Source organism: Trachurus japonicus, chromosome 24 (genome assembly GCF_045865225.1).
Source record: "Trachurus japonicus isolate A0001 chromosome 24, Traja_1.0".
Taxonomy (NCBI): Eukaryota; Metazoa; Chordata; class Actinopteri; order Carangiformes; family Carangidae; genus Trachurus; species Trachurus japonicus.
Genome location: NC_140930.1, coordinates 16336418 through 16356233, shown reverse-complemented (window position 1 = coordinate 16356233; position 19816 = coordinate 16336418). Strand labels below are relative to the sequence as shown.

The following is a 19816-nucleotide window of genomic DNA, read 5'->3' as shown; positions in this document are numbered from 1 at the left end:
TAGAGAAATCTATTGTAGTGAAATGTTTGCATCATTAGAAAACATGTTCATAGCACCAATTATTTTTAACAAGTCTGCCAAAGCCAAGTCATTTGAAAATAAAAAATCTACTCACATAAGCTTTATATTTGCATTGTTTCAGACTTATCTGTAAACCACAGTCAGAAAGCAGAGAAAATGTTTATGGATGGACAGGGCGGAGGCCACCGGGATAAGATAAGCTCTTTGACTCATGACCAAACTGGCTGATTTGTTGTTGTCATAGCAGCAATCCCCGAAATAAAGACACAGGATATTTCAGAGACACTGGTACAAAAAAGCTGGAGAAACTTACCATCTATCCTTTGGCATACAGAGCAAAATGGATGAAATGGGTGGATGCCACATAGTGTGGCTTGCCAAAGACTTTAAATGGTAAAAATGATAGAAAGAGGTTCAATAGATGGGATGTCGTGAGATGTTTCAACAGTTCCCAGAAACGCTAAAAATAAAATTTTAAGCATATTGGTGTTTTTGCTACGGCCTTTAACGGGGAGTAATGCAATAAATTAAATCACTTGACAGGTCCAAGAGATTCTGTATTTACTTTAATTATCACGTTCGTCTCCAGACATGAAATCAAAGGAGAAGCTTGTCGGCTGACTGTCCAGTGAGACTTGGTTCAAAGTCAGTAAAAGTGACACTGCTATTTGAATGCATTACATAAACAGAGTCAAGTCATACGTTAATATTCTGTCTACAATGTGTTTTGTAGATGCACATACCACAATAATACTACAGTGGGATTGTCTTGACTAACTAAAACTTGGCTTATTTATATAAACTGATGTTTATATTATTATGCAATGACTGTGAATGTGGGAATGAATCTTAGATTGGTTTCACTGACTGAATATTTTCACCACTGTATGTATGTATATGAACATGACAAGTAAAAGGAAGCTAGATTATAGAGATCGCGTGATGACATGAGAAAGAATTATGACAGAGTCACAGGAAAATTGATCACATACACATGTATGTTGAAGAAAGTGTCTTGATTAAAAGGGTACACATTTAGGGCTCTACAGTGCAGTTTTGTTCTCCAGTTATGGATAATGTTTCAATCGGAATGTTTTGTTCCTTTGCTGATTCTTCATGCTAGTAAATGCTGTGGCTTTATGTGTTTTATGAGTTTATAGCAGCACTGTGGAACCCTAAAAGAGCCAGAAGAAATGCAGAATGTTTGCTAAATGTTATGCGGCTAGTTTGTGAACAGTGTTTAGTGGCAGGGAAGGAAAAACAGACTGTAAAAAAAGGCGAAACATAAAAATCAAGCAAGCAGCCCCAGAGTCTTTGTGTTTTTTTTCTTTTCTTTTTTAAAAGAAGTGGTTTTTATTCCACAACTTAAATCTCTACTGTGGCAGATTGCACACTTCACTGTTGAACCTGAATGACACATACACACACACAAAGGAGGGGAAATCCAGCGGTTACACTGGGACCCAACAGATATAGAAAGAACACAAGGTTTGACAAAGCAGTGATTTATGAGTTATGGAGCTGTTAAAATGGCAGAAGAAAGCATACAGTCTTAAGCAGAGAGGTTGAGCAGTCTAAAAATAAACAAAACAAAACAAAGATCACAAATAAGACCTCAATAAACTTGTATAATCAGAACTCTCTTACAATCTATGCACTACAATTTAAAAATATTTTCATCCACATCTTGTTTTAGGCACATACTGTTTGACTGTGCAATATGGTCACTGTAAGCACAAGGAAAGTGACATCTAGAAATGCTATGAAGACAGGAGGTTTAAATGGCAGCTGTGAATCATTTACCTGACTTGCACATTTTTCAAAAAACCTTATCAGCCTATAGAATCACCACTGCAAAAGAAACGGGCATTCTGACATGCTACTCTGCAAGCTCTTTTTCTAGATTAAAAACACTTAACAGAAATACTCTATGAGCCCAGAGTCGTCTTCCCGGTATCCGTCTACCAGCCTTGAAGCCGCAGGTTGGAGAGCTGGGAATTTGAGTCCATGACTGGGCAGTGAGTGTGCTCTCGTCACAACAGTTCTGCGCATCGGGGAGCATCTCTCCCTCTGAGCTCCCAGCAATGTGGGGTGGACTAGGCTTAGTGGTCTGGGACCTGGCTCCCTTTCAGTTATAACTGGACTTGGGCAATGATGATACAGAGCGCCTACAGAATGGAAAGAGTGGTGAAGAAAGTGAAGTGAAAGAGTAGAAGAAGTAAGAATGCTTGAAAGTGACACAGGGCTCTTTCTCTATAGGGGCAGAAGGTGTGTGCAGGTGAGGGTTTGTTTGGGGCAGACGTGGTAGAAAGAGGAGCTGTCTGATTGGCAGGTGCTGGTCCAGAGGAGTGAGATGGGCGGGATGTTAGAGCGCAGATGCATAATAGTGAGAGATGGAGCAGAGGTTGAAGCCCAGAGAAGGAAAAGGCGGAGGAGTCACTGTGGCACTAGGGACTGTGCTACACCCAGCTAGGGCTTTAGCTAGGTCCTTGGGTAATGGTGGTCTACGCTAAGCAAAGCTATCATTACCATTCTCCAGGTTCTCATTGCTCTCATAGCAACCGGAGTCCCGCGGGGAGTCTCCCACCAGACCCCGACCCTCAGACAGCAGCTTCTCCTGGGAGCCCGACAGGCCGCTGCGCTCTGGATCACTGCTGCCTGGAAATACAAAGAAACACAGCTCATTGTAGCATCATCATCATGAATATTTTCCTTTTAATTTAAATGATCAAATCCTTTGAATTTCTTTCTTTTTTATGCAAATACTACGATCGCTCCTCATTACGTTTTTTTAAATGATTTTGAAGTTTGGTTGGTTTTCATTTATATTTACTGCTACTGTATTATTACAAGTAATTGGAAGAAACCACTGCAGCTGAACTGATTCTGTTATGTTAGAGTGAGAGCTGATGACAGTTCTGTACTAATGGTGCCTTCTTTCCATTAAGACACACTCATACTCTTTTCCACTAAACGCAAAGAATTGAACATAACACAGTAACTGAATACATTAAAATGCATGATTTAAAGGGTAGAGTTTGAGTGCATTAGACTCATCGCCTAATTATCTTCAATCATCACAGTGAGTTTTACTTACTGTCATACTCTTGTAGCAGCTCTACAGCGGTGAGCAACACGGCTCTGTGCTGAGGATCTCTGATGTTCAGCTCATCCAGGTCCTCCTCTTCCAGCAACTTGAAAGTGTCCAGGTCCTCGTAGCCGTTGAACAGGAAAGTAGGCATGTGCTCCTGGATGACAGAAACGTGCAGTCTGAGTTTAAAGTTTCCTCTGCAGAGTTGAGATTGAGGAAGTCTAAAGACTGCAGCAAAAATATACCAGGCTCAAGAAAAATACACTTTGGACCCGAGTCATGGGAGCCGTGACAAAAACGCTGCGGTGGAAGCATGAAATACATAAAGCGGTAGAGTAAGGAGAATAGTGTTTACAATAGACATTTGTCATCTGCTCATTATTTCCAATCCACATAGTGTATTTTTAAAGTCTGGTGAGCCAAATCTAAACTGCTACTTAGATAGCATGTAATCACGTTAAACCATGGCTAATTCAGTTAAGGCCTCCATAACTGTCCACAAGCTGTAATATGACACAATCTTTGTCAAGTTGACAGGCCTATAAAAATGAGCTGTATACAACATTAATGAGTTAGCTGTAGCAACAAGTCAAAGCAACAATCCCAGGATATTCTAGCTGTGACCCAAATGGCACACAGGGCTTAAAAGGGTAACCCACCAAAGTGACGTGGGAACACGAAGAACTGAAGGTGGAGACGTTTGCATCAAAGAACTCCTCAACCACATAAGACAATGTTTTACACACGAGTGCAAACACACACCAAAGCTAGTCACCCCAACCACTGTGCTATCTGAGAGAGAAGACAAAGTTTAGCATCTAGATACGCCCTGTTCACAGTCAGCTGACACTGTCATTCACAGACACTCAGAGCTGCTTCCACTTTGAATATTACTGGGCTCTACGTTTGTGTGACCCACACACTTTTCTTGGACGAATACAGAGACTGTGTGTCACCAGCAAGACCATCAATTACAATGGTGGAGTCCGCAGCAGCGAACTGTGTGTCTCTGTTCTATTTCTGCTGGATGATGCAGGACTAAACAAAGGACCACCAACTAACACAAACACAGGCAGCCAGCTCCTCTCAGCCACAGCATCCTCAGCAAAAAAGAATCCAAAGACTTGAGGCCAAAATTTACAGGGGTGTGGAGGTTTACACTTTATGGTTACACACAGGAACTGCTGATGTGCGTTTCAAAAGCTGGCTTGCCAGTTTCACCAAATGTTATTTTGCATTTTTTCCCAAAAGTCAACAACAATATTCGTTTCATTCATAGGACACAGTTTTTTATATATATATAGTCTATGGAGCTATCAATTTCTGTGCACATGGTCAAAAGACCAAAAAGAAAGCGGAGAAAAGAAAATATCTATGACGCAGGAAATAAATGAGGCATGTTGAGGCAAAACTTTTGCATTTATATATCGCTGCAAAAAAATCTGAGATTCTTGAAGCAAGGAATGAAAATCCGCCTGTGAGAAAAAACTTTCTCCCCACAAAACTAATTAAACAGACTTGATTCAGAAAAAGTAGTGTCAGAAAAGTAAGATCCATTTAGTTAAGGTAGCTAACAAAACCAGCATGTCACTACCATACAACATATTTTTCACCTGCTTTATTGTCAGCTCATGCTACTGTAAATACTTTTGTTGTTTATCTAATGAGGAAAAATAAAAAACACTTATGTTAAACAAGTTTAATAGTCAAATATAAATGATGCTTGACAAGATCTTGGATTTAAAAAAGGAAAAAAAAGAAGGGGGACTGGAATGTATTTTTACTTTTTCATCATCATGAGCAAGCCAAGAATGGTTCAAACACCTGGGAAGAAAATGCACGTTGGCTGCAAACTGGAAACTCTCTAATGTTCTATATGTGTTTAGTCTAACTCGCCCACTCCAGGAATCTGGCGGTGACTAAGGGGACATGGCTGCTCTAATGCACTTGTAACACACACAGATTCAGGCTTAGGGAAGCCTGTGCTGTAACATTAATCCTTAATCTGTGATTTAACCATTGGGCTGGCCAGAGATGAAACAGACCAACCCACAAAGTCTCTTTCTCTGTTTGGAGGAGCATCCCATGTATGAGTAGGTTTGGAGGAAACATGTTTTTGTGTTGGGGCGTGGTTGTGACAATGTGGGTGCTAATGTTTATGCATCAGTGTCAGATCAAACATCCTAAGGCGTGTGGCCTGTAATAACCTGCACTATAATTATCTCTGCTTGTCAGCAAATGTGTTCCGAGATATTTGGGTAAAAGGATATATGGCTACAAAATAATATTTTCATTTACATAAGATCTGATATCTCCTACTGAGGCACCAGATGGGTGGGATTATTGATCTTCACGCTGATTTCTGCAACTTTAAGACAGAATCTACTCAACTTTACTGCCACTGAAAACTTGTGAACTGACATGATGCTATAGATTCAACCTAGTGTATTAGTTTTTCAAAACACCGCAATACCACACCTAACATGGTTTGGTATTTTACCTTGAGGTTGATCCGCTCCAACAGATCCTCCACGGAGGTGGGCTTGGGTGGTCGGCCCTTCCTCCTCCTCCTCACAGGCCTTTTGGGTTTCTCCTCTTCTTCGTTTAGCACATCCACATAGATGAACTTGAAGGTCCCCACTTTGTTGTTGAGCAGGCCCATCCATGTTCCCATGGGTGGCTTACTGATGATGTCAATCACATCACCACGCTGGAGGACAGCAAAAAAGATCATTTTTTATTTAATTATCCCAGCTTTGCCCCTTTTTCATCCTGTCACTGTTAAAAAGTGAGATGATCTGCTTCCCGAATAACAATTGTGTTCTGGATCAAGGCAACAAACTTTGACTGCACTCTGCAACTCCAGTCTGAAAAACTGGATTATAAACATTGTCTTCATCCATGAAGTGTAATCAAAAGAATGAACAGACTGTGTGTGCTGAAGACTTCCTGAGATAAAAGGCTGTGGGAACTGACTTTGCAAACAATTGAATATAAACCAGCTGTTCATAATCATAATAGTGTTTGTTTGTTGTTACCTTCAGTTTGAGGGAGTCTGTGTCGTAGGGGCTGGGGGTGAAGTCGGTGTGGACTCGGGCGCGTCCGCAGAACGGTCCTCTGTACGGTGGCTCCTCGTCGTCACCGTCCTCAGACTTCACACTTTCTCTGTTACTGGCCGATGAGTCGGTGGTGCTCACTGTCTGACCACCTGGACAGAGAGACACACAAGTGGATGTTCATATAAGCAATAAAATGAGTGGGTGTGAATATTAATGATTTCATAAAAAGGGTTGATATAATCACTGATTCACTGGAAGTTTCTCTGATCATCATCAACAAAGTGAGTCCTGACTGAAGCTTTCTTCAAAACATCTCTTTATCATCCCTGCTTTAAAGGGTGTCTGTATCATGGAGCTTCACAAGGACAGATACACTTTTTCAAAGACTTCATTGATATTATTTTGTAATCTCTTTATTTTTCCTCAATCTTTTTTGTAAGTATGAGTGAATATCCTGGGTGAAGCAGAGTGTTTGCCGCATATTTTCCTCAGCGTCTGAGGGAAGACTGCTGAAATCATGTCGACGTGTGGGAATCGGAGAGGCAAGACTTCCTACCTAATCATTACCGTATGTTTGCCTGTCTGCTCGCATGTTTGTGTGCGTGTTCTATGGCTCTGAACCACTGAGCGCCGGCCAACTCTTCAATTCACTCTAAAATCTATCCACAAAGATGTGATGGAAACACCAGGTTGAAGTAATCAAAAGACGTAATTAGATAGGACGACCTGAGCGATCAAAACACACATTTGGAAAACACTCTTGAGATCAGACTGCACGAGGCAGCTGGTGGGACTGGGTGTGATCAAGAGAGAGATCGCTCCTCAAAAAAACATGTAATGCCAGAAGCAGCACTGAGGTTAAGTCATCAGACTGTTCTTGAAATACACAAGTGCAAACAGCAGATGTGACGAGCACCATCTAGTGTTCTGCATTGCTCAAAACAGGCTATTTCATTTTATTTAGATCTCCAGATTGCCCACTCTTATACACAATATGTTTACATGAGTTACAGAATGATGCATTGAAACCCTAGAACTACATTTTCTAAGTATTTGTGTTCTTTACAAACTACTAATAAATCTAATAAAGTCAAATCAATAAAATAACTATTTTGTGAAAGGAAAATAATCTTGAACCTTTTCTAATATCCATCGTGCCAAAAACAAAAAGGCCTGATAAAACAAGAATGCCTTTTTTCTAAAACAATGGTTCTTGTCTTACTCATCGAACTCTGTCCGCTGAGTGAACTACGCAGACTTTCCACTGAGCCTCCGGCCTTCAGCTTTGGCTTCTCCAGAGAGTCGGTGTCAGGCTGAGGGGACTGAGGGGAACCTGGGGCTCCATCCGGACTGGACTGAAAGACAAAAAGAGAAGGAGATGAAGGGGGGGGATGCAGATGGGTAATGAAAGGACATGGGGGACGGACACAAAGGAAATGTTGTACAGTTAAAGAGAGGGGAAGATGTGAGGGATGGCGCGGTTGAGAGGTTGACATGTGGAGGAAACGATGGAAACAAAGGATGAAGATCATAGATGGAGGTAGTCGACAAAGCAAGGTTGTTTTTTTTTATCCTTAATAATGTTAAGAACAGATGGACACATAAAAGACTTCAGCACCAATGAGATTAAGCTATTAATTTTCTCTCTGTTCTTACTGAGCCAAGATCTAGACCAATTTTTTCTCTCCAAGAAACAGACCTGAACGTCCTGAAAAAACCCCAGTGTCTTGAAGAATAAATTCACAATTTTTCAAGTCTGCATTAAAACAACACTCACGTCCTCATGTAAAAAAAAATAAATTAATCACCACAATATTTTCTCCTGTTCAGACTCACTATAGAGATCTATTCCTATTCAAATGTTAGTAATGAGGAAAAACACCCACAGTCTGCCTGAAAATGACTTCTTAAGTTTCTCTGAAGATTATGAGGTGTCAGCTGTCTCAGGTTGATAACTAAGTAACATGGCATCTTTATAATTTGGTCTTTTTAGTTCAAAATCTTTGTGATTTCAAGGGCACCATGTCCTTACTGAGTCAGGACAGTAACAAGAGGGACTTTGTAAACTAAAGTTTTGGGATAACCAATTTACACAGACTCAGGATTTTATGCCCATCATTTAACAGAATAGAAATAATGGAGGGAGTGATGCTTTTACTGTTCAAGACATACCTGAAAGAGTGTGGACTTTTGTTGGGGCAACAAAAGTGTCCAATCAATAAAAATTGTTATAAATAAAAACCTTTTTGTTGTCTAAGGCCATAACAGTGGATTGGTTTCCACTGAAGCTACATCCCTCAGCATCTAATGTCCTGGTGGAAGAACTTCATTCAGAAGGAATTACATCAAATTAAGGAAGTAGTAATAACCACTAAATTTGACTGTTAATGTGGTATATTCCCTGATATGGGTTGACTGGTTGTTTTGCATGAACGAAAAACTTCAAATCTGTTTCAAATCTTCCCAGATCTCCTTTGAAGTCTTTCATAAGGGAGCAGCAGCACTACTACTGTGCATGGTATATTTGTCTCAGTAATCCACTAGGTGGCATTGTGGCCTCTAAAATGACCATGGCTGAAACATTGTGACATGGTTATTAACTTTCCTTAGCTCCTTCTCAACCAATGGCCCCATGACTCATGCCAGGATATGTGGGTCACAGTGTGTTGAGGACCACCGTGACGGACAGATGCTCAACTCCACATTAATGACATATCTCGCTGGGCGACATCAAACTGCAGGGCTGGCGAGGCCACTGGTGGAGCCACTGGATGCCCAGAAAAATTAGGCCAGAGCAGATGAGACAGCCATTATACACTCTCACACTTTGTGTCTCCATTTCCTAACAACTAGCCTGGGGGACACTTGCATCAGTGCATGAGCTCAACATGAAGCGCACCCTCCACCCTACACGCTGGGCCCAGGGACAGCTCAGCAGAGTGGGAGAAATCCAAATGTATGTGTGTGTGAGTGGGTTTCACTGCTCTGTGTTTATTCTGTAACTAACACAAATACTCCCGCCCACTCACAGCCTGTGGACAGAGTATGTGGCTGACACACTGAAAAACTTCCTCTAAATGTTTGCAGAACACGGGGAGCTTTTAGGTCTTTACAGCTGCGCTTGGCTTGCTTGTTTTGAGGATTAAACACATATTGTGTAGATTGTGGGACCATTTGTGTGTTCACCACTGCTTTTTAAACAAAGTTAAGGTTTAACTGTTTATACATGACCTGTCCCTAAAGATAAGGGAGACTTTGCGATGTTCAAAGCTACCTGAGCTTGCTACACATAAAGCATTCCCAAATTCCATCCATGTGTGTTTGTGTGTGTCGAAGTGTGTTTATGTCTAACCTGCTCGGACAAGGAGCTGCTGTACTTCTTCGACATGCGTTTCCTCATGGTCTCCTTGACCGACTTGACCTTCTTCCCCAGTGAGATCCGAGACGTGGTGGGTGATTTGACCACTTCTCTGTATATAGCCTCCTGTTCTTTATTCTGTGGTTGGAGGAAAGAAAGAGAAAAGGATGTACAGGGAGGACGGAAATGACAGAGAAAGACAGAGATCAGAGGAGACAAGGAGGAATCAGCAGGGATTGAACAGGAGAAGACAAAGGGCAGGGCAGGAAGAGGGGTCACAAAAACAAGGCAGAAAACAGAAGAGAAAGAGGGATTTAGCGTGACAGGAGTTCAGCTTGTGCTCCTCACAGCCTCTTCTAATTTTGCAAGCTGCCAGCACTTACATTGGCCTCCAAGCCTGAGTTGACCACATGGAGCGAACGATTGGACAGGTCAAAGCCTCCGAAGCTGCACGTTCTCTGTGGAGGAGCCAGAATACAATCAAATGAGTTCCACTCAGTAGGTTGCGTTTCAGAAACCCACCCCCACCATCCACAGACATGGAGGGTCAACACACAATGATTCATGCTTGGCATGACACGGGCAACAGTTTGATTAATGAACATGGGTATATGGTTTGTACATATGCTGGGGCATGATGTCATATGGGACTGTGGACAGCCAACAGACATGACGTAACACAAACTGTTATATGAGCTCCTTTTTTAAAATTGCTGCATGGTCCTGGGCAAATGAGCTGTTATATTGACTATGGTAAAGCTCACAGTCGGCTCCAACAAGTTGCTCATGTGCTTTAAAACTTATATCCCTGGAGAAAATTAACTGTATTTGATGTGGCCAAGCTACAATAGAAAATTGTATTTTTACAAGTGAATGTACTGTACGTTCATTGCAAATGCAGCCTGATGCAATTTGTCTTGTGGTTAATTATGAGAAATGCAAAGCAGGGCTTAGTATGCAAACATGCACAACATTTAGGTTGGTTGCTTAGAGCCGACAATATGTTATTCTCGCAAGAAACATTTTCAGGGAGTAAATTGTTTCTGCGGAGAGGACAGGGTGATATGGAGGTTTTTCTTGACTTTAGAGGTCAACAGCAAAATAAGGGGGAGACAACAAAGAGGAACTATGACATGACAGAAGAACAGATCCAGGATCTTATCACTAAATTGGCTCTGACATTTTGAATCCCTCCCAAGCTCCGCGGCAGGTCACACAAACATGTAGACACAGACATGCACATAAAGCATCTTCTGCCAAAAAACAAACATTTGGTTCCTGTAGGGTACTTGGTGGCACTTCTACTCAGCTTCAAAAACTTCTTAGCTAATGGACCAAACTCCCACAAGCCCTGGGTGAAGAACCTCCGAGTACAAAGAACTTTCACATTAAGAAAATAGTTTCTACATTAGATGTCCACAGCTGCATCCACATCACAACTTCCCAGGAAAAGCACAGTTTGGAAAACAAACATGTTTGAAGAGACGTCCAAAATGTAATGGCAATGTTTGATGAAAATCTGATGGAATGGACATGCACCCAGAAATATAAATGCCTTTCGGATATAAAAAAAAAAGGAAAGAAAAAAAAAACAACCAGAAAAAAAAAATCACATCTGCAACTATAGAGGCACGGGCCAAAAAAAGGAACGAAAAGCGACAACATAAAAAGTGGATTCGGAGAGTTTTTGAATGAGAACGACCTCCAGTGACTTCACTAGTACACGATAGGATTCAGGTACCCTCAAAGCTGCAGGATAGCTCCTCTATAACACCACCTAAAGTATATGTCACTACTTGAAATGATTCACACAGGTTATATGTGAGGAAAAAGGACCATACTTGCAATGCAACCAGACCCTTTTCACGCTTAACATTGCAAATTTGGCCTTTTATATTCACTGTGGTATGAATATGTATTAGTATGTAGTTCACCATTTTTAAAGCTGTTTCTGCTTGTTTTACTGCTATGCTCAGCCTTACAAGGTCAGTTTGAAAGTTGATAAGAGTAAAGACACATCTGTCACTGAACTTGACTTAATAAGGCCATTCATTGAGTGTCTCTGAGGCTGTGTGCTGTGCAGTTCTAAGAATGAGCTCCTCCAAGCTCCAACAGCATCTCCTCTGCCCACGGGGATCAGTGTGACTGTGCGAGTGCATGTGTTCTTCGGGGACCTGACATTTATAAAAAAGGCACTTATAAAACCTCAGCTGTGACTTAACCTCCCAAGTGGGGCACGGCACATTCCATAATCATTTCATTTTCAGCTGTAGGAAAAAGGTTTGAAGCCAAAGGCATTCACTTAAAGGTCAGGAAAGATAGCATTCCTCTCAGGGCAGTTAGGTCTGTGATAGATAGGCTGGTTCTTGATGTTGAGCACAGCTACACTACTTGCTGCCGTGTCACACAGACATTACTAGGTAAATAAGTTGAAGACATTTGACCTGCTTTGTGTCTTTGCGTTGTGTGAGTGTGCTGCACCTCCTAGTGTAACCTCTGAGCTATTCTGCAACTTTGAAGTACCGATTCCTGCTCACACGAGGCGGTCGATTTGAACCTCGGGGTCCAAACTCACAGACTTCTGCTGGATGCGCAAGAGCACACGCTTGGTGCAGCGGTCCACACTGGCCGCCCACTTCCTGTCCGCCTCTCGGTCCTCCTCCAATAGACAGCGGCGCTCAGCGCGGCTGAGGGTCACTGGGCGGACCAGCTGGGCCCAGTTGAGGTGACCGTACAGGCTCCGTTCTACCACATAGGTGATGTTCAGCTCACTGACTGCTGTTCGACCACGCAGCCTGCGAGAGGGAAACACCCAGCCCCCGCCCCCGCTTCCAAAACCCTTTGATTTGGCTACATCACAGCGGGCGGGGGAGGAGGGGGTGACAGACAGGGGGGAGACAGGGGTCTTGGCATTGCGCGAGCGCTGGTACAGTAGGTGTTTGGTGGAGTATGCGTAGTTGGGGTCAGGTTTCCGGTGCGTCCAGCTGCCGTGGTGCCGGGTGGCAGGTTGGTGTTTAGGGCTGCTTTGTGGGCCGTCGTCCAGGGAGATCAGGAAGCGAGACTGGGTGTGGGGTTTGGGACGAGGTTTGGTCAGGCCATAGTAAGCGTAGAGCGCCTCGTTGTTACTTACCCCATGGGAGATGGAGCCCAGGGCCTTCCGCATCTCGCTGTCTGTAGTGGAGCGTGACAGTTTCCCCTCGTCGTCCAGTCCACAGCCATCCAACTCTGAGAAGGAAGAGCCACTACCTCCGACGCCGGAGATGGAGCCTCCCAGGCCACTAGAGCCCACCGGGGTTCTCCTGGGGGGCCGGATCAGGCCGTGGGTACTGGAAGACTTACTGAAGGTCTTGACCAGCTTGTGTCCGGACCAGGTGTCCAAGCTGCTGGAGGAAGGAGAGGTGGTCAGACTGTCTGTGTCTCCATCCAGAGAGAGTTGATCCTGGGTGAGGGAGGGCAGAGAGGCCTCCTGGGGCAGAGGGGGCTTCTTTAGGACCCCCGTGTACAGAGCGGTGTTGTCCTCGCAGGTGGGAGGTGCCTCCAGATTCAGAAAATCTAAACAAGACAGAAACATCACCGGTTTGTTACTCAGGAGGATTCAGACATTAGGTTCTGTGCAGTCCCATGACCCATCTGTGGTTTTCCAAACCACAGCTAACCAGCAAACATTTCAAAACACATTCTTAAAGCCTGAGTTTCAGGCAAAACCCTAAACAGATGAGAATGTAATACTCTGGAAAAAAAATTCTTAACATGAGTTATTAATTTCCAATAACTCTTAAATGGAAACGGCTGGAAAACAGCACTGCTTTACTATGATTGAACTATAACCTCATTTTAGTGAGAACAAGCAGATCAATTCAAAGAGATTCTCAAAGCAGTAAAACAGGTAGCGTTGACAGTTGAATACAGAAGCATCAAACCACTAAACTGATGTTGAGCTGTAAGATAATTCACCATTTAAGGGTCACAAACCTTCAGAGCCATGTTTCTTGCCCTCTTCCACCTTGATGAGTTTTTTCCTGACACGGCGTGTTGAATTAACCAGTTTGTGAAGCCGCTTGAACTTCACTGAGTCCTCTGATTGCTCATCGTCTGACTGTTCACGAGACTGGTGGGAGAGACAAAGAGGGAGGGATGATATAATCAAAGAGACACACAGTCACAAACTGGGAAAAAACAAAAAACTTCAGTCCTACATTCGGTGACAGCAGTGATCACAGAAATGCACGATCTTGTTTTGAATTATTCCGTTATAAAAGTGGTGAGAAAATAAAAACAAACTTTGACAAATATGCTTTGAGACACTGTTATAATGCAACAGATGGGAGCTTTCTTTTTAGAATGGAGACAGTTAGTGAGGTGAGAAATGGAAGGTTGGAGGGATGGTGACAGACTGCATTGTGTGAAGTTCATATACATAACCAACAGAAAAAAAAACAACACCAAAAATATTAAGTAGAACTGGATGGCAGAGTGAATCAGTATTGCATTACATGGTATATTTTGATGATGTTGCCTTCAGGGGCCATTTACCCCAGAGGAAATGAGAGGACAGTGGTCGTATGTTATGGGTGTCACCATCCTGGCGTTTTCTTTCTCACTGCGTTTAAACTCTTTGCACAGTGGCAGTGGAGTGGACAAGAGACTGAATAATGAAGTCACTAACAGTTTCATCACTCTGACACACACATACAGTACACACACAAATACAGCCCTACTCCCACGGAGCCTCTGCACACACACACCCACATACACACACAGAAAACTTCCCCAGTTTTGTGTGTGTATGCACATTCTTGCAGCAGCCTCGATGTGATGATGGTGATGAGCTGAGCTCTGGCGTAAAGACAGTCTGGCAGAAACCACCATAATTATCATGAAGCTCAAACTACTTAATTTGCTCCTATTTGCTACTGGTTTCCACAGCAACACCACCTCTCTGGTCACACACTGACGGTTCCACGGTTGAGGTTGACTGCATCGCTTGCCGAGGGACACGGACACACACCAACATACACGCACGCGCACACACACGCAGTAGACAGAGCAGGCCTGCAGGGCTTAGCTCTCTGATAAAATGCAGACTCCTCCTGCAGCTCTGAAGCTAACAAGCAAGAAACCACTTTCTAGCTGTTGTTGAGTTTAGACCACAGGCCTGGCTCAGAGGCTGCTGACCTGCAGTTGGGATGATGTTAACAACTGTGGCTCGGTCGAAGCAAACAAATCTGACGTTGTCCGCAAATCCTTGATGGCACCGCACCGCCAGAGCAACATTATGACCTTCTGATTCCTGCAGACGTGTGAGCGTTACAAACCCTGACTTGTCACTGCCCCGCTGGGAAAGAAAACAATATATATAGTTTATTCTTTATTATTATTATTATTTATCACACTTCTTCTACTTCTGCCATCACCTTCATAGGTGCATGATCAACCTTCAGGTCTTCTGTCACGCTGAGCGCAGCAGACCAGAGCTGGAGACCAGCCATTCATTTGGCCTCTGACAAACCACAGAAATAGGCTCTGAAAACCCATAACTCCACTACCCCACAGCCCAGTGCTCCCTGACAATCCCTCAAGTCGACCACACAATTCTGGCCACTGTTGTGATTCCTTTAAATTTCCATTTGCCCCTGACAACACTGGAGTGTAATAGCTTTAAAGAATGTATTGTAATAACAAGTCTGTGTCCTTGAGGATTGATAAAAGAGGCAGCAGAGAGACTGCGAGATGAGTGAACCCACCAAACGTTGGACTGTATTCGACTCCTGGATCATGGTCCCTCTAAACAACTATTTTTGAGGAGTGTAAAAAAATATATAATGTGTCATTTGAGGTCACTTTGGGAATAAGACAACTGTGTAACCTGAGTGATTTAACAGTTAACCCTCATGATTTCTTCTTTTCCATGTGTGACAGGAGAAGGAAAAAGGACGTAAGATGATAAAGAGGTGACAATGACATATGTCCTGAACCAGCCCTGGGAATCACTTATCCATGCAAATGACCGCAGGGGACAGAGACAGACAGAGAGAAACTCAAACATACGAGGCTATGAATCAAGGAGGGCTGAAAGGCCGCCATCAAAAACAAGGTCAAAGCAACAGTTCCACCACCATAATTGCCATTTCACTTCACAAATTACCTCGTGAATCGTTCCCACAACTTGGAAGATGCCCGTAAATTTAGAAAACTATAATCCAATATCCCTTAAGTGCACACCAAATCCGTCCTTCTGCTCACTCTGTACCACAAAAACTGAAGAGGACAAAACCAAAAGAAAATCCAATACAGAAAGTTAAGTGCAGCAACTTTAAAAACTTACCACCTCAGTTCAAGGCAGCAGGGTAGCACTTCCCGTGTTAACATAAAGCAGGTTAGTAAGTGCGGGTCCAGCAAATCCATAGTGTGCCAACCGCATTCTCACGCATGCACGATCCAAAATAATATCTGTGCCCCTGTGCACATGCTGGCAGATACAGATGAAGCCTGTTCGTGAATTCAGCTCGGAGGAATGAGGGACTGTTTGGAAGAGCCGTGCCGCACAGCTAGCAGAGAAAAGGCGTGTTGTGCGTGGAGAACAATCCCATCGTTTGAGCCCCTCTGACCCTGCCTTGGCCCCCACATCGCTAATGGCCAGCCCTGGAATGTGGGCTCATATCGTCGGGGGAAGACAGACCGGAGAAAGGCAGCATCAGAGAAAAGGCACAGAGCAGCCAAAGAATTGCATATTGCAAACAAGTCGGCCACACATATGCACTGTATATTCACATGTCTGCTTATAGATTACAGGCACACAGAACTGTTACTATTTGAATTTGGGAATGACCTAATTCCATTCATTACAGAAGAGAGGGGGCAACATGTGACACCAATAAACGTCTCTGCAGAGAAGACGTTTTCCTGTAGTGGCCAATTTTGGATCTTGGGGCAAAGGGAGATACAAGATACAGGACCCCCCCCTCCATCCTTTTGGGCCCTGAGGGTGAGTGCAAAGCCTTTTTCTTCACTCTCTCTCTCTCCCTTGTTTCCTCTCTGCCTGCAGCACTTGCATTTGTTCACAGCCTCCAGAGCCGATCTGTGTGTTCCTCTACACAATCATCCCTCAGTAACTTCTCATCCTCTCGCCTGTCCTGTAAAAGCCCCCGATCGATCAATCCCCCTCCCACAGGAAGTGAACAGCAGGCAGCCGAGGGGGTAAAGCGAGGGTTAACCGACTGATGAGTTGATCAGCAAACTCATGCACAATTCACACACCCACGTGACAGAGCCAGACAGCAGACAGAACCACAGCTGAGGTTATGTATGGTATAATCAACCCGTTTTTCATATGGGAGGAAATCATCAATTACCAACCAGAAGGAAAATTCAATGAGGGTGAGGACCTTTGGCAATGTGAGAAAACTGCATTCGTCTTTATTCATGGCTTTACTGATTTGGTTACAGTAAGAAATTATAAGAAATAAGAAAAGCCATTTAGATCTGATGTCCTAGTGTTTATGAAACCATAGGTTACTCTCAAGCTAAAGAGGCACAGGGGTAACCGTAAATGTGTAAAAGTCCAGCACATCTGCAGTAAAGCGTATCATATTCTTTCTCTTGAAAGAAACTGCAATTCTGGAAAAGCCACCCTGGCCAGGATTGTAGCACATCTGTTTGAAGGCTGTAGGGTCAACCTTCAACTTCCTCCAACAACAAGGACACGAAATGAAAATAAGAGTAAATGCAAGGGACCGTTTTTAGAAAATGTCAGAGTGCTTTTTAGCTGGGAATTAGTAGAACATTTCAAAATAGCAATAATACACATGTGCACAAAGTTATTTTCAGAGTAACTTGGAATTTTGGTGTTGGGATAAACTCATTTCCTGCATGAAACTGGGTCAGAGTGTGACTGCACGCTTTTCACATGTGATGACATACAGTACAGAAGTAGTCAAAAAACCTCATAACCACTGTGAGTCCTGAATCTGCATCGTAGATGACCTACATTTAAAATGAAAAAAAAAAAACAAAACTGCAACATATGCAAACAGAAAAAACCCAGTGATTGTCAACAAACATCGGACTAGATCTACTTTAACAGACTTTGATTGTCTGAGCTCCAGCTCTGCAACTCATGGTATCTGTTACGGGACCAAGTTCACAACATGAAGTATCCTCATAAGGTCTTGACTCATTTAAAAAGGTGACTGGGGAGATTGGGAGGCTTTCACTCCAAGGATCACAGCTGACAAAATCAATGCTAACAAGTGCTTATGCTGCAAGAGGCTTTGGCTGGATTTTGTCCCCACTCTCCACTTGGCTTTCTGCAAGTTACAATTGCAGCTGATTGATGGAAACGGACCTGATCTTAAAATTCCATGAGACAATTACCATGTCACTGCAGCAGCCAATTATGACTTTTTTGGGACAAATTTCAAAATGAGCACATTACAGAATTAACCTGATGAATAAAATATGGAAGACTCCCGACAAATTGCCCGTTGTATAATATAACTGATGTAAGCAATGGGCCGAGATTCACAGAGGGAACACCCAACGTATTAGGATGCACATGACATGGTGGAGAGAATGTATGTGCAAAGGTGGATACATTGTAGTTTGGCTAATGGCTAAAGAGCAGAGAGAGAGGGGGAGATAACGAGAAGGAAGAAGAGAGAAAGCAAGATAAAGTTGAGAGACAGTAGTTTATATAAATACAGTATACTTAAAAAAAAGTCTGTAAAACTAGTTAAGGTTACAGTTCTCAACATCTGGATTAAGACAAACACACACACCCATGCACACACATTAAAACTGCAATGGCCGTCCTCCTTCACAACCTCCTCGGCTGAAAAATCAAACTGAAAGGTGAGAGTGGTCGAGGTGAGAGTGTTACGAGAGGGAGAGGAAAGGGACAGGGACAGGGACAGGGACAGGTCAGGTTTTTTGGGGGGGTGTCGGGGTAAATGGGGTGGGGATGTACTTACGTTGCAGTTTGAGGACTGGTTTAGATTGGGTGCAGATCCATCAGTCCACTCTGCAGTTTCAGTACTGCTGGACTGTCTGCTGCGCTCATACTCCTTCAGCTACGTGGAAAAGAAGAGTTTAGAGAGAGGCAGAGGAACAGGTCGGGGACACCCACTCTCACCCAGCATGCTACGTCTCCGGATGTACAGACGCACAGGCACGCACATGGAACAGAAGGACTCTATACCAGTGGTGTAGTGGTGCATAGAAAATGTATGCTGTAGAGTTTTGTGTATATCACACATGCAACTATTGAAATAAAATATACTTTTACCTATTTTACATAAAAAACTCAATATTTCAAAATGTCACTCCTGTTTATACATGAGCTGACTTTTGTCATGACAATTTATATCTGCTCTTTGAAGCAGATATAAATATAAATCATACTCTATACTCTATAAATAAAATATAGGACTGAAAGGCTGATTCAATATGACTGCATTTATAGTTCACTGCATCCCTGGGCTGATACTACACACCACAATATTGACAATATTGACACACACACACACACACACACAAAAAAAAAAAACAATAGAAAGAAAACACACAACCACACACAAGCAAAAAACATTTAAAAAAAAAAAATCTATCCACAAAGGCTGATTATTGATTGGTTTGGTTTGACTGAGTATCAATCATTAGAGAGAGAAGCTGGGATCAAGCCATTGGCTGATAGACCACCAAAGTTCTGGAAAAAACAGGAAAACTGTAGGAGAATAATTAATGTGCCTTGTGGAGAGCAACCCAGCGCTGAAATGCTGCTGGACAGTCATGCTACCCATGAGCAAGGCATTACAAAAGGTGATTGACGGAATTAAAGGAGGGAAGATGAAAAAAGAAGAAGTAGGCAAATAGAAAGAATAAAGAACAACCAAAGGAACTTGACAGAAAATCAGATCAAAAAGAAAGTGGAGGGAAATTGAAAGGAAAGCCAAATAATTATCCACCATGTCAACCTAGAGAGAAAAACCACAATGCACCGGTGCAACATCCCAACAGATGGGGCTATGGAGTTACTATGACCAACAACACCGCAAGTGTGAACTGAGCAACACACCCACACACACTCCAAGAGCTCACACCCTAAAATCCCCAGACTCCTGAACTTCTGATCTGGAGTTTGTGTGTGTGTGTGTTTGTGTGTGTGTAAAGACGACAATGCACGGTTAAAATGCGGGGCCTTGTTGGGGTTAGTAAAAGTGAGTCATTTTAGTGAGCTAGCGCTAAATGATGGGAATATAGAGATGAAAGGGGGTGGGGGGGCTGGAAGCT

At 43.0% G+C, this 19816-nt stretch overlaps 1 protein-coding gene across 8 annotated transcripts in view; it reads right to left on the bottom strand.

Annotated features, from left to right (window-relative positions):
• The window catches only part of sash1a (SAM and SH3 domain containing 1a), a 166680-nt gene that overhangs the window by 6650 nt on the left and 140214 nt on the right, over positions 1-19816 (bottom strand). For 4 of the 8 annotated variants that reach the window (XM_085770862.1, XM_085770866.1, XM_085770864.1 and 1 more), the window contains exons 8-17: positions 18499-18597; positions 13502-13637; positions 12660-13081; positions 9913-9987; positions 9524-9667; positions 7394-7526; positions 6151-6320; positions 5613-5822; positions 3119-3269; positions 2551-2679 (exon numbers count right to left, since the gene is read on the bottom strand). In XM_085770862.1, the coding sequence (XP_085626988.1) occupies positions 2551-2679; positions 3119-3269; positions 5613-5822; positions 6151-6320; positions 7394-7526; positions 9524-9667; positions 9913-9987; positions 12660-13081; positions 13502-13637; positions 18499-18597 (1669 nt within the window). The remainder of the gene's footprint in view (positions 1-2550; positions 2680-3118; positions 3270-5612; positions 5823-6150; positions 6321-7393; positions 7527-9523; positions 9668-9912; positions 9988-12659; positions 13082-13501; positions 13638-18498; positions 18598-19816) is intronic. The other 4 variants (XM_085770863.1, XM_085770869.1, XM_085770867.1 and 1 more) reach the window with 1 other exon arrangement.